This window comes from Bubalus bubalis, chromosome 21, assembly GCF_019923935.1.
Source record: "Bubalus bubalis isolate 160015118507 breed Murrah chromosome 21, NDDB_SH_1, whole genome shotgun sequence".
NCBI classification, from domain to species: domain Eukaryota; kingdom Metazoa; phylum Chordata; class Mammalia; order Artiodactyla; family Bovidae; genus Bubalus; species Bubalus bubalis.
This window is the reverse complement of record NC_059177.1, coordinates 28,817,958-28,836,497: the sequence shown is the minus strand read 5'-3', so window position 1 is coordinate 28,836,497 and position 18,540 is coordinate 28,817,958. Positions and strand designations below refer to the sequence as shown.

Genomic DNA, 18,540 nt, shown 5'->3' with positions numbered 1-18,540 from the left:
AGAGTTTCAGCTTCAACATTCGTCCTTGCAATGAATATTCAGGACTGATCTCCTTTACGGAGAAGGCAATGGCACCCCACTCCAGTACTCTTGCCTGGAAAATCCCATGGACGGAGGAGCCTGGTAGGCTGCAGTCCACAGGGTCGCGAAGAGTCGGACACGACTGAGCGACTTCACTTTCACTTTTCATTTTCATGCACTGGAGAAGAAAATGGCAACCCACTCCAGTGTTCTTGCCTGGAGAATCCCAGGGACGGGGGAGCCCATTGGGCTGCCGTCTGTGGGGTCACACAGAGTCAGACACAACTGAAGCGACTTAACAGCAGCAGATCTCCTTTAGGATGGACTGGTTGGATCTCCTTGATGTCCAAGGGACTCTCAACAGTCTTCTCCAACACCACAGTTCAAAAGCATCAATTTTTCAGTGCTCAGCTTTCTTTATAGTCCAACTCTCACATCCATATATGACTAATGGAAAAACCACAGCTTTGACTAGACGGACCTGTGTGGACAAAGTAATGTCTCTGCTTTTTAATATGCTGTCTAGGTTGGTCATAACTTTTCTTCCAAGGAGCAAGCGTCTTTTAATTTCATGGCTGCAGCTACCATCTGCAGTGATTTTGGAGCCCCCCAAAATAAAAGTCTGTCACTGTTTCCACTGTTTCCCCATCTATTTGCCATGAAGTGATGGGACCCAATGCCATGATCATAGCTTTCTAAATGTTGAGTTTTAAGCCAACTTTTTCACTCTCCTCTTTCACTTTCATCAGAGGCTCTTTAGTTCTTCTTTGCTTTCTGCCATCAGGGTGATGTCATCTGCATAGCTGAGGTTATTGATATTTCTCCCAGAAATCTTGATTCCAGCTTGCGCTTCATCCAGTCCAGCATTTCTCATGATGTACTCTGCATATAAGTTAAATAAGCAGGGTGACAATATACAGTCTTGATGTACTCCTTTTCTTATTTGGAACCAGTCTGTTGGTCCATGTCTGGTTCTCACTGTCACTTCTTGACCTGCATACAGATTTCTCAGGAGGCAGGTCAGGCGGTCTGGTATTCCCATCTCTTTCAGAATTTTCCACAGTTTGTTGTGATCCACACAGTCAAAGGCTTTGGCATAGTCAATAAAGCAGAAGTAGATGTTTTTCTGGAACTCTCTTGCTTTTTCGATGATCCAACGGATGTTGGCAATTTGATCTCTAGTTCCTCTGCCTTTTCTAAATCCTGTTTGTTAAATGAACCTAATTTTAACCCAAACCCAAACCTACAAAAGGAACCTTTCACAATTCAACAACAACTCTCTAGGTGTTCCAAACTTCAAGATAGTCCCTGAAATTTATCAACTATAAGGCAAATTACTAAATCTACAGTAGTAGCACTTACTTTGATCTGTGAAATACAGCATTTTCAGTTTAACTGCTTTATTCTTATCTTTATAGTTCTAAAACATGAAAATACTGTCTATTCATTTCGTGAAGACACTGGATGTGCTTTCACTGACATTTCCCAACTGACTTTTAGACATGATAAGAGCATCATGAGCTGCCTAGTAACACCTCAAGATGCCAAAATTGCAGCCACTAAATTTTTAGCACAATTAACCCTAGAAACTAAGCTTCGAAGGAGCAGGGACTTCTATTTTTTTCAGTGGTTAATCCTCAGTATCTAGAACAGAACCCCATAGCAGCAGATTTTTTATTTAAGTATTTTAATGATGAATGAATGACACAGTAATCACCTGCTTTGTGGTTGTTTAGTTGCTAAGTCATATCCAACTCTTTTGTGACCCTGGGTTGCCATTTCCTTCTCCAATGCATGAAAGTGAAAAGTGAAAGTGAAGTCGCTCAGTTGTGTCTGACTCTTCACGTGCTTAAACCCTTGCAATTTCGCCAATCACCTAGCCTCACACACCAAGCCCTGATGATTTTTCCCTGGAAATGCCTCTCAGAGCTACCCTTTCTCCACCACTTCCCAACAACCCATCCTCACTCGTCCTAGATTATAAATTCTTCTGCATCCGTCAGATTGCAGACTCTCTCCTGTCAAGCCCTCTCATACATTTTGATGCACTGTTTTCATCAAGTACTTCCCTGCACTTGCTTGCAAGGCTCTATGGACCAGTCTGTGGCTTGATCGGTTCCCCACATCTGGAAGGCCTTTACTTTTTCATTTCACCTAGTAGAATCCTAGCCTGCCTTCACAGCTCAGGTCCCTTCAGGAAGCCTGGACTGACTTCCCCAGGCATCACAGTTATTGACCCAACCCTGCAAAGGAGAGAAGTGGAAAGAAAACACGGTTGATTCTCCCATAACCTCCCTTGCTCATTTCAAAGAAAGAGAAACTGAGGCTCAAGGACCATAAGATACTCACAGTGCCCTTGAGTGGAGGATCTAAATTCTGATCTTATTGACTCCAGAAGCTACCCACTGTGCTCTGCTACTCATGCGTTCTTGGCCCATTTGGTTATATCACATTTTTATTATTCAGTAGTTAAGGGGGTACTAAATTCAAAACAGAGACCATGTCTTTTTCAAAAATGTTCACAATTTATGTGGCTTCCTTATATGCAGAGGGAAAGAATGTCAATAAACACTTCACTGCTCAATGGGTTAAGAGAAATAAATACTTAGAAGGCCTAAAACTACATTTGGTTAAGTCAAGGTGTTTGTGTCTTATCAAAGTGGCCTAGGGTAACTGTATCTAATGAGTGTGGATCTCCATCTCCCCACCACCACAGACCTACTTTAATTACAAAGCAGGTAACCTTGAAGGCTAAGTTTGAAGACAGGAGGAAGGAACCCAATCATAACTCACAGAACTGATGAAACCCAGTTAGCCATGTTATTCAAACAGGAAAAAATCAAGGGAGAACTAATGAAACTATGAGAATTTGGAGAAACAGTTTAAATTGCAACAGAGAAAAAAATTGTCAGGACAAGCATATGCCAAGTTCTTACTTTCCCTCTCTCTCTTGTTCAGGGGGTTGGGAGGGGGGACATGGAGTTTTATGACAACTACTAACTTAAAGGTTTCAAAGTCAACCAAAAAGACATTCACTTGAAGCTTACATAAGGTCCTCTATGGCATGATGCCCCAGAATACTGCCTCTCAATATGACATGCCCTACTAATACAAGAGAGTTAATAGAAAATATAAGATTTGGAGCTAGGTCATCTCAGATGGTAAAGAATCTGCCTGCAGTGCAGGAGACCCAGGTTTAATCCCTGGGATGGGACGATCCCCTGGAGAAGGGAATGGTAACCCACTCCAGTATTCTTGTCTGAGAATTCCATGGACAGAGGAGCCTGATGGGCTACAGTTCATGGGATCGCAGAGTCAGACACGACTGAGCAACTAACACTTTCTTCTTTCTCATAGCAAATAATTCAGTGATTGAAGAAAAGGGGTAGGTATGCCAGCTTGGAGGGTGGCATGTAAAGGAGCAGAGATTTAAAATGGGGTAGGTTAGGGGAACAACAGAAAGAGACCATTTAGATGGAGCGATAGTTCTTGTAGGGAAACAGGGGGAGTAAACAGATGAGTTTGGCAGAAGTGAGACTGTGACAAGGAAGGGAATATGAAGGTGATCAGGCAGGACTGTGGGGACAAGACCTAAAGGCAGCTGTGGGCAGTAGTGATAAATGACCCTACACACCAGAGATTTTCTAAAAAACAGTGTGGAATTAAGGTCACATGTTTAATGAGAATTCATTGCAACCATTACCTAATGAAATTATAGGAGCTCTTTTCTACTTGCTAGATGGGATGCTGATTCATGAATCACTGAATAAAGCAAATTAAATAATTTTTTAAAAGAAATTTCCTAGTTTCATTTAACAGACATGCCTAAAGTGAGGTTGCCCTTGCTAGGGGCCACAGGCAAGTTTAAATCTTCCAGTTATCACAAAATAATAACAATAATAATAGCAATGACCAAAGAAATCAACTTTTAAAATTTAAAGTGAAGTTACACTGTACTTATGCTCCAATCTCTATTTTCTTTCTTTTTTTTTTAAAAAAAAGACAAATACACACGGAAAAAAATCTTAAGCATGAACACACTCATATTTCTATAGTCACTGAACAAATATGTGGGAGTCTGATGTGTGTCGGGCATCGTTTCACACATGGGATTACAGTTGTTTATTTTTCTTTAAACTTTCCCCTATTTTCTTTTTTTAAAAAATATAGTTCATGCTTACTTTAATTGTATAGTTCATAACTATGTATAATCTTACTGCAGTAAGGGCAAATTCTATAGAGATTCACAGGCCAATCACATTAGGCATTACCAGGACATTCAAAAACTACCTCATATTTCGATGTACCTCATATATGGATGCAACTTCACTGATCTTGTAAGTTTGAGGTTTTTTTACAGCTTAAGATTATTTGCTATTTTAGATGCAGCAGTGTTCTTAATGGCAATAGATGCCCTGGATATTCTCTAGAAGCAAAACCCACTGAGGGACAGCCGTGACAACTTGAACTTCTCCCACTGCTCAAGGCTATCATGGCATCTCCATGGACACAGAAATAACTTTCCCCTATTTTCAAAATTCTCCACAATAAACATTTAGTAATTTACCAAAATTCAGATTTTCCTGACTACATAGCTAACCCTTGAAATACTGACAAAGAATGTTAAAATTTTTAAATTCCTATTTCAATCTTCTTCACCTTGTATTTTTGAACAATAGACAAGCAACATTTGGATCAGGTGATTCTAGAAAATCACATGTGAGGCAGTTTTAGGCATTCTTTCAAAGTTTATGTTTTCATTGTAAGTCTTATTCAAACTATTTTTGCAGCGTGCTATGTGACAAATAAGCTAAAAGACAACTAGGCTACTGGCAGCTGACACTCTAGAACCAGAAGTACATTAAAACCATCCTGCCCCCAACAATGTATACTGTTACTCCAAGGACATATTTGATCCCGTGTATTCCTACTAAATCACCATAGGTGACTGCAGCATCATAGCCAAGAAGCTTGGGAAGCATGCACTTTTTTTTCTTCTCTTTTTTACATCTCTTACACTGACTGCTCTTTCTCTCAAGTTGCCAAGCACTTATCCAAGAGCTATGAGCAAAGGAAAGAGCTGGTCCATCTTCAGACAGTCGCACGACCACTGGCTAGAAGGGGACTCAATGCACCTGCCTCCTGTGGGGTTGTAGCTAGCTGTGGGCTAGTTACACAACATATGGGCCTAAAAAATTGTTCAGACCTAAATCCAAAAGAATCATTTCTGCTCTAAGGCACTGCAGATGAGTGACCATTTTCCGCCAGTTCACTGCCTGGCCCGGAGCACAAAAAAGCAGGTACCTTGCATAGTAACCACAGTAACTAATTTCACTGCAGTGATACACTAACAGACCTCTCTGAAGGGTTAAGGATTCTCTATGCTCACCTGGTCCTCAGTGAAGCCAACTCTGTCCATGGAGGAAAGACTTTTGACACCAAGATTTCTCTAAGAGTTTTAAACCAGTGAAGGGACTTCCAAACTAGAAATATGGCACGTAAATGGACAAGTTCCATGCACGTTTCACTTCTGGGAAAATGACTATCTAATGACAACAGAGAAATACAACACCACCACCAACAAACGCATGATAGTAACAATCAGGTGGGCAGTAAACAGTATTTAACACAGTCTCTGGCTATGCATTCTCCAGCGTTCCTTTAACGGGAATGTAAACTAAGAACAATATGCTTTCCTGTTCTGGGCAGATGTGGCATCTCAGGTTAATACATCTTAAACCAGAGAAAAGATTGAACTGTTCTAAATTAGAATCCATTGGCTATCTGAGATCCTCCTATTAGCTGACCAGGTTTGACCATAATCATTCAGTGACAGGCCAGCTCGTGGTTGAAGGCTCTTAAGAAATGGCTCCCATCTCTAGGAGATTAGAAGAATAGTGAATATGTTTACTGGCTAAAAGCCAGCATAGAAAAAATAATATAAATTGCTAACTCTATACAGTAAGAGCAGAATTTCTTTTCAACTCTTGGTACATTATAGCTATGATATGACTGTGGTTTTCTGGGTATAGTTCTGTCCTTTAATGTTTTGAACCATACATAGCAAGAAGTCAAAAAGAGTAAAGGAGAAAGAAATGGTGATTCAAAACATCTGAAGGAAAGCACTGGTTGGCCTTCATTTGTAAGAGCATCTCAAAATAAAACCCAACATGGCTATCATCTTAAAATGGGTAACTTAGTAGATGCCTGGCTAGAATTCTGGGATTTTGATGATACCATATTATGAGGAGGGATAATTTATGAGTTATCTTTAACATTAATTTTCAGAGATCACTGGACCATAAAAAGGGATGACAGAAGAACTATATCAAAGTGATCAAAATGAAGAGACTCAAAGTGTGGGAATTTGCTTCAATATCAGGCCCTGTTAGAAAGTAGCATAAAGTCCCTAACAACACAAACATGAGTTAGTTTAACTTTATGAAAGCTTCTCAGTTATTAAATTACATATTTGTTATTAAAATTACACGTTATCTGTATAGCCACAAATGAAATCAGCACAAAGCAAACATATACTTTATAAATGTTCCCTTTGCCTAGAAAGCACAAACCTCAACCCAAACCTAATTTTCCATCAAGTCTCAACATGGGCCATGCCTCCTTAGGAACTGGCTGCCAACTAACTGCCCAACCCCACCCTCCTCCACCCAAGCTAGTTTGGGTTCTTTCAAAATGCCTGTCACACTGTCTGTTAATTAATAGCTACCCACCAAGTACTCTCTATATACTGCACCATTTAACCCTACTAGTTTGGTGCTTTCTTGCTCATTTCATAAAAGAGGAAACTGAGGCTCAACCGAAGGTGTTAGCCAAGCTCACAGCTAGGAAACAACAGCCATGATGAACATAGGTATGTCTGTGTCCCAGCCACTACATAATACATAGTTTCACTATTTATCACCTTTTGTGGCAAACCTCTTGATGGGAAAGAACACAGCTTTTCATTTGTCTTCCAGAGTCTAAAACAATGTCTGGCAAATGGTAGGATCCTGTTCAGTAAAGGCAGCTTGCTAATGTAACCCAGAGTACACAAAACTTAAGTTTAAAACCACTTGGTCAGATTGCTCAGTTAACTTGTACTAGTTATAACACCTCTGTGATCTGTACCCAAAAGTCAAGGTGTCCTGACAGATGTGTGGTACACAACATGTTTGCCTTCCCTTTTTATTTCTATTCCCAATAAGAAAAGGATGTAGCTGTGCCAGCTTTCTCATACCACCACACCATCTGAAGTTCAAATAATGAATTTAACCCAAGGCTGCTTTTTGCCTTTTCTGCTCTAACAGTCTCTGCTAGATTCGCTGCTTTGAAAGGACAGCCTTGACATTCACTCTATCCTCCTCTTTAAGTCACCTGTCAAAGCCAGCAGTTGTGTCAGTGTAGAAATACATGACCGGATGTCATCAAAATTACATAATGGCAGCATGACTAATTTCCATTTCTTTAGACAGTTAAGAGTGAGGCATCCAAGTTCAAGGTAAAACATTAAAAAAAAAAAAAAAAAACCCATCCACAGAGTAAGTATAAAAGTAGACAGGTCAAGAAGCTGAACATGCGTGGGAAAAAAGCTCTTAGAACAGCTGTGATCTAGATCTGAATTTTTTTAAAAATCCATAAGCATCTAAAACTTAATTATGCAGATAAAATTGCATTTCAACTATTCTGCCATGAATATGGCATGGATCTCAATGCCTGGTACCTCAATTTAAAATAAACTCTTTGTATAGCTGCTTTAATTAATATTATACTACATTTTTCCCAGTAGATATTAGTATGAAAAGTTCTGACTTTTTTTTTTTTTTTTGCAATTAGCTTAGTTTCAAATTGGGAAAACTGAGACTGGACATGCAGTCAGAGAGAAGAAACATACAGGAAGAAAGACCGGATTTCTCAAATGGCGTGTAAATGGGAAGAACAAACCCGGTCTGACCAGATTTACAAGTCCCTTTTGGTGACATCAGAAAATTAAGTAGAAAGAGAGGTAAGGGATCTGGGCTTTGTTGTGTTTGGATTTTCTAAGTTTCTGGTCATAGTCATTTAGAGAATACAGGACCTCTACCTCCTCCCCAAACCTCATCTTGGAACCTACACTGGATGAGACGGAACCTAAACTGTGACAGAAGGAACAGACACCTGGTACAAGGCCTCACTGCAGCTGAACACGGGCTTGCTAAGTCGCTTCAGTCGTGTCTGACTTTTTGAGACCCCATGGACATAGCCCGCCATGCTTCTCTGTCCATGAGATTTCCAGGCAAGAATACTGGAGTGGGTTGCCATGTCGTCCTCCAGGGGATCTTCCCAACCCAGGGATCGAACCCGTGTCTCCTGCTGTTCCTGAACTGCAGGAACAATGGGTCCACCTCATCCTATAGGGGGAAAGAAATGTGACAGGATGCCCATCAACGCTGGCCACTCTTTAGGATGGAAGGCAGCTAAAGACCTTGGCTCACTTGGAAAGGGCTCTCCTCCAACCCCAAATACAGCTGATCTTTGAACAATGACAAGGTTAATCTGGCCTTCATATCTACAGTTCCACCCCATCCACAGATTCAACCAACCATGGACAGTGGAGCGCTACAGTATTTTCTACTGAAGAAAAAAATTCACCTGTAAGAGGACCTGAAAGCATCAGTCACTCAGTCGCGTCCAACTGTTTGCAACCCCAAGGACAGTAGCCCACCAGGCTCCTCTGTCCATGGACTTCTCCAGGAAAGAAAACTGGAGTGGGTAGCCATTCCCTTCTTCAGGGGATCTTCCCGATCCAGGGATCAAACCTGGGTCTTCCACACTGCAGACAGATTCTTTACTATCTCAGCCACCAAGGAAGCCCATAAAAGGACCTGCCCAAGTTCAAAGTCAAGCTTGTTAAAGGGTCAACTTCATATGTACTTATAGCAAGGGGAGGCAAATTTTTTCTCTAAAGAGCCAAAGAGTAAATATTTTGCTTTGCAGGCCACATGATCTGTTGCAACTACTCAACTCTGCCATTATATCACAAAAGCAGCCATAAACAACACCCCAGTGAATAAGGACGACTATGTTCCAATAAAGCTTCATTTATGGGCACTAAAATTTGAAGTTCAAATAATTTACGTGTGTCATGAAATGTTATTTTTGTTTTGATTTTTTTTTCAACATTTGAAGATGCTAAGATATTATCTTAAGGGACTATTTCTCCTTTGTATATTGTAAATACTTATATTTTGTACTTTTGTCTTATCATTCCTGTTACACAATAAACTCAAGAGTCAAAGCCAAGTCATATATATCCTCATAATTCTTTCCTGATTCTCTTTTAATGTCCTGTACAGAGAAGGGATTTGATTTGTGTCTGTTGAATAAATATATGCTTGGTCGTTATTTTTCAGTATTAATTTCTGTTTAAAGGAACCCTAAATTGCAAAAATATAATTCTTCCATGATTTCCAGATAACATACAAGTATTCATTATTCAATATACATCATCTGGGCTTCCCTGGTGGCTCAGACAGTAAAGAATCCACCTGCAACGCGGAAGACCTGGGTTTGATCCCTGGGTTGGGAAGATACCCTGGAGGAGGACATGGCAACCCACTCCAGTATTTTTTCTTGGAGAATCCCATGGACAGAGGAGCCTGGGGGACTACAGTCTATGAGGTCACAAAGTGTCAGACAAAACTGAATGACTAAGCACAGCACAGCACATACTTCATCTAGGTCTCATGCCACAGGACTTTGACTCTTTAGGGTAAATAAAATATTTTCTCTTTATTCTCCCAAATTTGTCTTAAATATATACATTTTTCTACCTTTATCCTCTTAAATAAAGTTTATAGTTACTTCCTTAAAAATTCAGATTAAAAACAATCTCAAAATTGACTTTAGATTTATTAAAAGAGTCACTAAAACATAGAATTTTTTTAAGCCATAATATCAAACCACGTAACTAACCTCCTGGGGTTCTTTTCCACTGCTCAGATCAGAAACTGTAGAAATTAACAAAAAATCTTATATAAATGGTATAGGAAATACCATGTAGACTTAAATGTAAATAACATGTAGATTTAAATTTAAATACTTAAAAGATAAGCAGTGTATCTTGAGCTATTACCCACCCATAAGATACTTTAAGTGATTTTTTGGAGGGAGCAGAATAACCACAAGATCTTAATCAGTTATGGCAATTAAAAGCAATTTATTATTTGTAAACCATACAGGAAATGCTGCCCCCTAGAGAATATTTTTGGATTAGGAAATGGCAACCCACTCCAGTATTCTTGCCTGGAGAATCCCAGGGACAGAGGAGCCTGGTGGGCTGCCATCTATGGGGTCACACAGAGTCGGACACGACTGAAGCGACTTAGCAGAGAATATTTTAAGAGAACAAAGAACGCTTTATACAAATGTAAACCCGTAATTTCCAGGCAAGCAATCTAAAAAAATGTCAGTGATTAACAATATTTAATGATGAATAAGATACTTAGAGGAAATATGTGTCTGTGGAGTTGATCAGAATTTTATTTTCTTCCCTTTAATGTTCATGCTCATATACAATACCCTTCCATACAAAAGTATATGTATAAACCCCAAAATGCTGTGAGGATAAATAATATAGATGGGCAGTAAGAATGTGCCAATTTAAGATTGGGAACACGGATTTAGGCTCTGAGGAAGCGATGGAAGTAAAAGAAGTTTGCTCTGCCTTGTCGAAGAATCCCAGAAGAGCAAGGCAGAAGACTGGCATGTGGGGACTTCCCAGGGGAATCCTCTCCTTCACACATTCCAGCTGCAGTTCACACTCTCCAGGGCTCCAAAGTCCCTCCTTTCTTAGGCTGGTTGGCATATAGGAAGCAGTCAACAAAAGCAGATATCAACACAACTTCAAATATCTGATCTGAATTCCATGCTATTGAAATTGACTGAAAGCACTACAGTTGTTCCATTCTTCAAAATGTTTTAACTGTGACAGGGAATTGACTAAGAAAGGAAAAGTTCAAGAACAATTTAGAATGAAGAGGGAAACAGCAAGAAATATCGTCTCCTGACTGGAGAGCAGGAGATTAAGTGATCATATTAGGGAAGCAGAGAAATCCATTCTGGAGACCAGTTGACTCAAGTAAAACTGTCAACTAATTTTAGAGGCTGTAGGGTAATAGTGAAGAACAGAGAAACCTGGTGTGCTAAAGTCCACGGTGTCGCAAACAGTCAGACACGACTTAGCAACTGAACAACAAGGGCAAATCTCAGGGTCAGAGAGCCTATCAATTCCCAAGTTTCACTGATGCAACAGATGCTCATCTATAAAATGTCTCATGCCCCTCACTCACAATATTTAGAATACTTCCCTCCACCCTGCAATGCAATACTACCAGTCCTTCAAGTACCAATTCAAATCTCCAGTCCCGAATGAAGCTTTCTCTGATCCCTAACGAAATATCACCTCTCCCTGTTTTGAAACCGCTCAGTCAGCATTTCCCGTAAGGTGCTTACCACTGTCTGCTCTGTCTTTAATGTTTGTGATGGACATCTTAGCTCCCTTATTCATGAAGATGTTCCCCAAATACAGTCCGTGAACCTAATTCAGCTTTCTGCTGCTCTTCATATGGGCACTTTGTACATAATAAATAGCTTTATAGTAGGTGCTGACAAATACCTACTGAATGAATAAGTTAACAGATGAACACACTAATCAATGAACAAGTACTTTAGAGCAACGGGAAATTGAGGAGGAGCCTAGAATCAGAAGTCAAACAAGGCAGAAGCTCCTCTCTGCAGGAAATGACGTGTCATACGTGACTTAAAGCTCAGCCAGTTTTCCTGGCTTTATATTATCATCCACTGTATTTCTCCTTTGAACTACTTATTACAAGATGTAATTTTTTAAAAACCTGACAGCTGTGCTATTCCAGGACCCCAACAGAATTTTAAGTTCTCCTAGTGCAAGTCATGTCCCACCTGCTTACTCCAAGATCTCCAGACCCAGCTCAGCATCTTCGCATAGCAAGTGTTCAACAAATACTTGTTGAATAACCCTCAAAATCATTTCATATAAGGCCCATAAGAAAGAACAATTAAAAGGTCTAATAGTTCTTTAAAATGTCCATAATTGAGAACCCACAAAAATTAAGTACAGATAAATGTAAACATCAAAAACTAGTGATTTTTCTTCTAGTTTTCAAGTTAGGATAATTTTTAAAATTCAATAAAAAGAGGCTGGGATGTCTCTGGTAGCCCAGTGGCTAAGACCTCGAGCTCCCAATGCAGGGGACCTGGGTTCGAGTCCTGCTTGGGGAACTAAATCCCACATGCTACAATGCTGCACAAATGAATTAATTAATTATTTTTAAAAAGAAGCATTTGGATACTGGACTAAAGAGAAATGAAATGCTAAAAACAAACTCATCTTCCAGGTTGCATGAGGTCTCAGAGCTCACACAATACACTTGGCATAGTTCTGTTTCTTAAACAACCATTTGCCCTAAAGGGAAAGATCAGCCCTAAGCCACTTACTATGGCTCTTTTCTTTCACATGGATTGTGCTATTATATCTATTCACAGAAGAGGTTAGTAAAGCTGTCATTTCAGTCATTTCTGAAAAAGTGATTAGCCCAGTAAGACTAATATGTAAGGGCTATTAATTACACGAAACAATGCCAGCTTTTACTTGGTAACAATAACTAATCGCCAGAAGGCTATTTCTTAGGTTATAGTCTGCCCACAGAACTACCAGACTTCAGATCTCAAATGTTCACAGAAGGGTAGGTTTCTTGTTAGACCTAAAAACAAAACAGAACCTGAAATAATAACTTCAAACATGCATTTTTACCAGCCAAAAATTTTATATAATGGTCTGAACAAAGAGTACTATGTTTTCTAAAAGATGGTGAATAAATTTAAATTGAAAACACAGATATATAGGGGTTAAGACCCCAGATTCTTTTTAAAAAATAACTTTTTATAAAGGAAGATCACAACATGTACAAAGAGAAAAAATAGGGTGGTGGACCCCCAAGTACTCATTACCCAGCTTCAGCAAGGACCAACTCATAGCCAGCCTTGTCTCCACACCCTCCCACTTTCCACCAACCCACTGTGGATTATTGTAAAGTCAATCCCAGTTTCATAAAATTTCCTTTACTATAACTATTTCAATACTTCAAAGGGCACAGACCTAAGAGTCAGGCAGACCCAGCGTCCAATCCAGGCTCCACCAACTCCTAGCTGAGTGAGCCTGGGCAACTGGACTGAACTTCCTTGAGACTGTCTTCTATCCGTGACATGGAGACTGACATCCCGACTTCTCAGGAAGACAGTGTGGATGTAATGAGGAACTGAGCCTCGCGCTGGCACACAGAAAGGAGTCACCAAGGTGCTGCGGCTAGAGCGATCACTGTGCTAGCACATTAAGACAGGACTCTCTGTGACTCATTTCCAGTGCGGCTCACAAAGGTCAAAATAGATATCAAGTATTTCCATATTTTAAGAAGGGATGCTTAACCCTCTGTTGCTAAACTCGTAAGACACTAGCCAAAAACCTGGTATGTCACCTCTGGACCAGTATTCACCTCCGGGAATTTAAGGGTATCATAATCCAGAAAATCTCTTTGGATAAGACTGTTGGGGTACTATGGGATTTCTACCATCATTCATGAGGAAGGGAAAAAGGTGCTCTCCTGTCTCTTGGTTTTTCTTAAACCAAGAGAAAGGAGATTTCAAAGGGGGGACCTTGGAGAGCATAAGATATCTGTCCTGGAAACTGTGGGGCACAAAGACTGTTGTCTGACCCCAAACTGATAAAAGGCCCCCATGGAGAAGCAGGCAGGAGCAGCCTGTGGCTGAGTAGAGAGTAGCTCTGGAAGAAAGCAAGGTTCCCGCAGCAGGGTAAGGGCCCCTTCCCCACTGCTGGCTTCCTAACCTGAGGCAGGCCCAAGCTGGGGAAGGGAAGATTTATATTTTTAATCAAGTTCAAAGGGAACATTTTAAGTACTGAAATGAGACTTCTCTTATAATCTAAAGCAATATAAAAAGTTATAGAATATTTATCATATAGGATATATGTGTGTGATGTGATATTTATAGGATATATATTCCATCCATAAGCAATAAAAGAAACACTCCACAGAAAGAGCTTGAAGTGGGAACAGGGAGAAAAAATTAAGTTTTTTTCCCTTTTACCCCTTGATGTTTAGCCCTTTCAATCTAACAGTCACATGATATGCTCAATAACCATACAAGAATGTGGAAGAAGAATAAAGAATGCCTTTAGAAAGATGAATGAAACACAGATAGTAGAATAAACAGTAAGTTGTATAAACAATGTATAATCAAGTACTCAGGTCATTTATAAAAGCAATAAAATTTCTTAAGACATACTAGAACACTGCTCTCTTTCAATTCCTTTTTATCATTGATTTTCAGTGAATACTGGCAGCTAAGTGATACTTCCATGAAGGATTCTTCTTACTCTTCTCAAAAGAATGAAGGAAGAAGTAAAAATTGCCAAAGATACAGGAACAGAGGGGGAAAACATGGGATGATCATGTGCCCCAAGATTATAGATTCAGACAGAGGAATTCCACATGCAAGGCCCGACGTTAAGCACTAAAATGACACTTGAAAACACAAAGTAGGTTTTCTTCTCTTACAAGAATTTGAGCTATCCATACAGCAACAGTGAGAGATGAACGTACAGTCTTCCAGGGCTGGGGAAGGTATAGCAGAGAGAATGTAAAATTGAAAACAGCCAAAGGCCCAGAGAAGAATTTTGTAAGGCCTCTGTGAAGTCAGGTAAAGCAAATTCATGGCTCTTTAAAAACTTAGCTCTCAGTCAATCTGTAGATTCTGATACCAGCCTTCCTTCCTTGGTTTCGGAAGCGTGTTTCACGTAAGATTTGCATTTCTTCTGGGGAAAGAGTTATTTATTACTTTCAACTATGAAAGCAGGACACTGACCTTCAGAATAAAAGTGTGATGGCTTTTTTGATTATAAGTAGGCACGAATTCATTCTTGGAAAACGTTAAATGCCAAACCAGCGCTACCTGCACTTAAACTATAAGGTGTCTGAACAACTGAGACTCTTCAATGGTATTAGTGGCATCCCAGTGTCACCCACCTGTATGAACAAAGGTGTCAACCCTCATCCACAGCTTGCCATCCCCATAGTTTAGGGCATGAACTCTAGACAACTTAGCTCTCTGTTTCAGCACTAACTAGCCACAACCCAAACAAGCCACAGAACATACTGTGCATGGTTTATACAGGGTTGGGATTCATTTTCAGCATGCTACCTCGGGTTTTCTGTTGCTATCACAACACAGCTGATAAGCCTTTTTTTGTAGATAGACAATAATGGAAACTTAAGTCGAAATTTTCAATTCCGACCTACTAAAACTGAGGAATTGACTACAGTGTAAGTCAAGGCAATCAAATTTATTGTTGATTATGAATCACACAACCGCTTACTTTTCAAATAAAAACCCAGAGAACTAGATTATTTCGCAGAATAAAATAACAAGAGGGTGTGTGTGTGTGTGTGTGTGTGTGTGCTCGTGCGTGCGCGTGCATGCTCATCCGTGCATGTGCACACGCACATGGGGGTTTTGCAAGTTTTCCATCTCAAAGCCATGATATAACAAAAAAATCACAACTGCATTCTCACTGTTTAAATCTATGAATAATGTGCAGATAATCTAGCATGACTTAAACAAGAAATTAACTGTGACATGTACTCAAATTCAACAATCAGTCATTTATAGTAGACTGACTTTTCAAGATAATTTTTGCAGTTCAAAAAAAATATCTTGGGGACTTGCCTGGAGGTCCAGTGGTTAACACTCGCCTTCCAATGAAGGGAGTATGGATTTGATCCCTGGTCAGGGAGCTAGGATCCCACATGCCTCAGGGCCAAATCACCAAAACATAAAACAAAAGCAATATAGTAACAATTTCAACAAAGACTTTAAAAATGGTCCACACCAAAAATATCTTAAAAAAAATATCTTAGAAGGTAAAAAGAAAGAATATCCAAAAAAAAAACACAAACAAAAAAAACAGTGTGTTTCCCCAGAAGACAGATGCCTCAAAGGCAGTAGCTCTTCTGTTCTATAATCAACAATCCTTTAAAATAAAATACTGCTAGTCTAAACCAATAGGATGAATTTAAAAGATCTTTCAGTTAACTATGATTCATTTTTACGATTATTATCTATTTTAAAAGAATCTACTTCAAACATGACTTTTCTCCCCAGGGCAGGAAAACTATGTATGGGTCACACAGAAGTCAAAGAAAAACCTAGATAAATCCTAGGAGGGAGAAAACAGTACAGATGTGATTATTCCCATTAAGCCTAATGATATAAAGGAACGAACTTCTTCCTTTCTCCTTCTTAACCTCAAGTCTGAAAACTAAACCTCCAGAAGCACTGTTATCTAAAGACAAAGAAATAATGAGACTCCCTAAAAAAAAAAATATAAGAAATGACCATAAAGTATACCAAGTGAGTTTTAATAAAAATGTGCCAGAACTAATACATACAAATGGATGTTGTCCCGTTAAAAAAGTCATTACCTTGGAAATTATATACTTAATCCAGGGATGCTGTTATAGGCACTTTGGAATTTGTTTCAGAGCTTAGAATTTTCCACATCCTTAAAAATAGCAAACATTTGTCTTTTGGGGTTTGATTTAGCAGTAATCAAGTAACCAGAGTAGCTGAACTTTCTCTGGAAACCCTTTCCTGATCTGCCAAATCCAGGTTCTGTGCCCCTCCTAGGATGACTGTCCTTCCTCCAACAGAGAACTTTTCACTCAGCGCTGGAATTGTTTACTTACTTACCATCGGTCACCTTGGCAAAACTGTAAACTTCACAGGAGCAGGGAACTTACTTATTATTTTACTCACAACCCTAAAATAATGCCTAGAAAATTACAGGCATCTGTATGATACAGAAATACTGAATGATACAATCTACTAAATACAAGATGTTTTGGAACACTGTCTGTATTTACCCTCCCCACTCTTGAACTCTGAAAAGAGTACCACACCTGTCTGTATGATTATATACCTATAGAGAGAGACAATTACTTTATATAATACCTGAGAAGAAGAGTGTGTGGATTGGATGATTTTCATTACTTATTTTTGTAAAGGAAGAAAAGCAAAAATCAATGACTACATCCTCACAGACTAAAAACATTGAACTTTTTCACTCTCAAATTTGCAAGCATAATAACATCTTACCTAGCTGCAATATCTTTATAGTGTCTCTGTAGGCTTTTATCACCAGCTTAAAATGGCGGTACAGTGGATAACACAAAACTCTTCTTCCAAAAGACACCAGGATTTCATGAACATTAGTCCAAGTCTGTGAAGTATCATTTACATGAATAATCATTTCCATATTACACAAAACAAAAGCACCACAACAAAATGTAAAACTATTCTCAATGAAAAACCAAGTCTGAGTCAACATGAAGCCAAGTGGAAGATAAATACAGTGCCATACGGTGAGACTCTTTCTGTAAACTTACAATAAAATTTTTATCTCGGCCTTTGTAATTCCTCATACTTTATCAACATATCACAAGTGCTCCTTAAAAATCACATTCATAGCAGGAAAGTTTTTAAAGTCTTTTAAGAATTACCACTATGAATGTGAAACACATGGTACTAACAAAATACAGATGCGCATAAAATGCATCTCTAAATGATACATGTTTCATGTTTCTGTCCTTTAGGACCATTCGAGATAATACAGATGAAAAATGCAGAACTCTTTAGTGCAATGTGTTCACAGTTCCCCTCTTTCCTCTCTCTGTTTTTCTGCTTTGGGCATGAGTAATACATGGCATTTACTTCAGTAATTTACTTTCACTTATCAAACCGAAAACTAACCATTTCTGTGAAAAGGCTTTATCTTGAATGGTATCAAACTGATGCCATCAGCAATGTAAAACTTACTGAAAACACATTTTCTACAAAATTGTTTTTTAATTGGGTTTTGATTTAAAATGTATAAAAATGTTAACCTGCAAATAAAACTTAACATATAACATTAAAGGAGTACAACATTTCCATGTATATTCACCTTTAATAAATGAGTGATCTGATTAAGAATACTGAGTACTCAACAAAGAATAGTTGATATAAAAAACAATGGTGAACTTCTAAAAAATTCTGGCAAAAACTAAATACTTATAAAAGTTTGACAGAGCTGGTTATATGTATGACAATAGCAAGTTATCTAAAAAACAACAAAAAATGTCAAAATAAAATCATAAATCGATGAACTTTTTCATGCAGATTTTAATAACTAAACTATGAAATGATCTAGTCACCAACTACTTTGTTTTCAATATTGGAATAATTACTGTGAGTATCACAAAAGCCAATTTATCCACTATATGCTGATTGTGGAAATACACAGAACCCAAGAGGAGTCCAGAGAAAAGCACTTTTCCATCTTAAATATGCATATGAATTCCTGGAGATCTTGCTATAGAGTCTAGTTCAGAGGGT

At 38.9% G+C, this 18,540-nt stretch overlaps 1 protein-coding gene across 1 annotated transcript in view; it reads right to left on the bottom strand.

The window, feature by feature from the left end:
* SHQ1 (SHQ1, H/ACA ribonucleoprotein assembly factor) overlaps window positions 1-18,540 on the bottom strand; it is a 100,930-nt gene that overhangs the window by 45,159 nt on the left and 37,231 nt on the right. Inside the window, exon 9 of the mRNA XM_006070145.4 lies at window positions 17,263-17,386. Within this exon, the coding sequence (XP_006070207.2) occupies window positions 17,263-17,386 (124 nt within the window). The remainder of the gene's footprint in view (window positions 1-17,262; window positions 17,387-18,540) is intronic.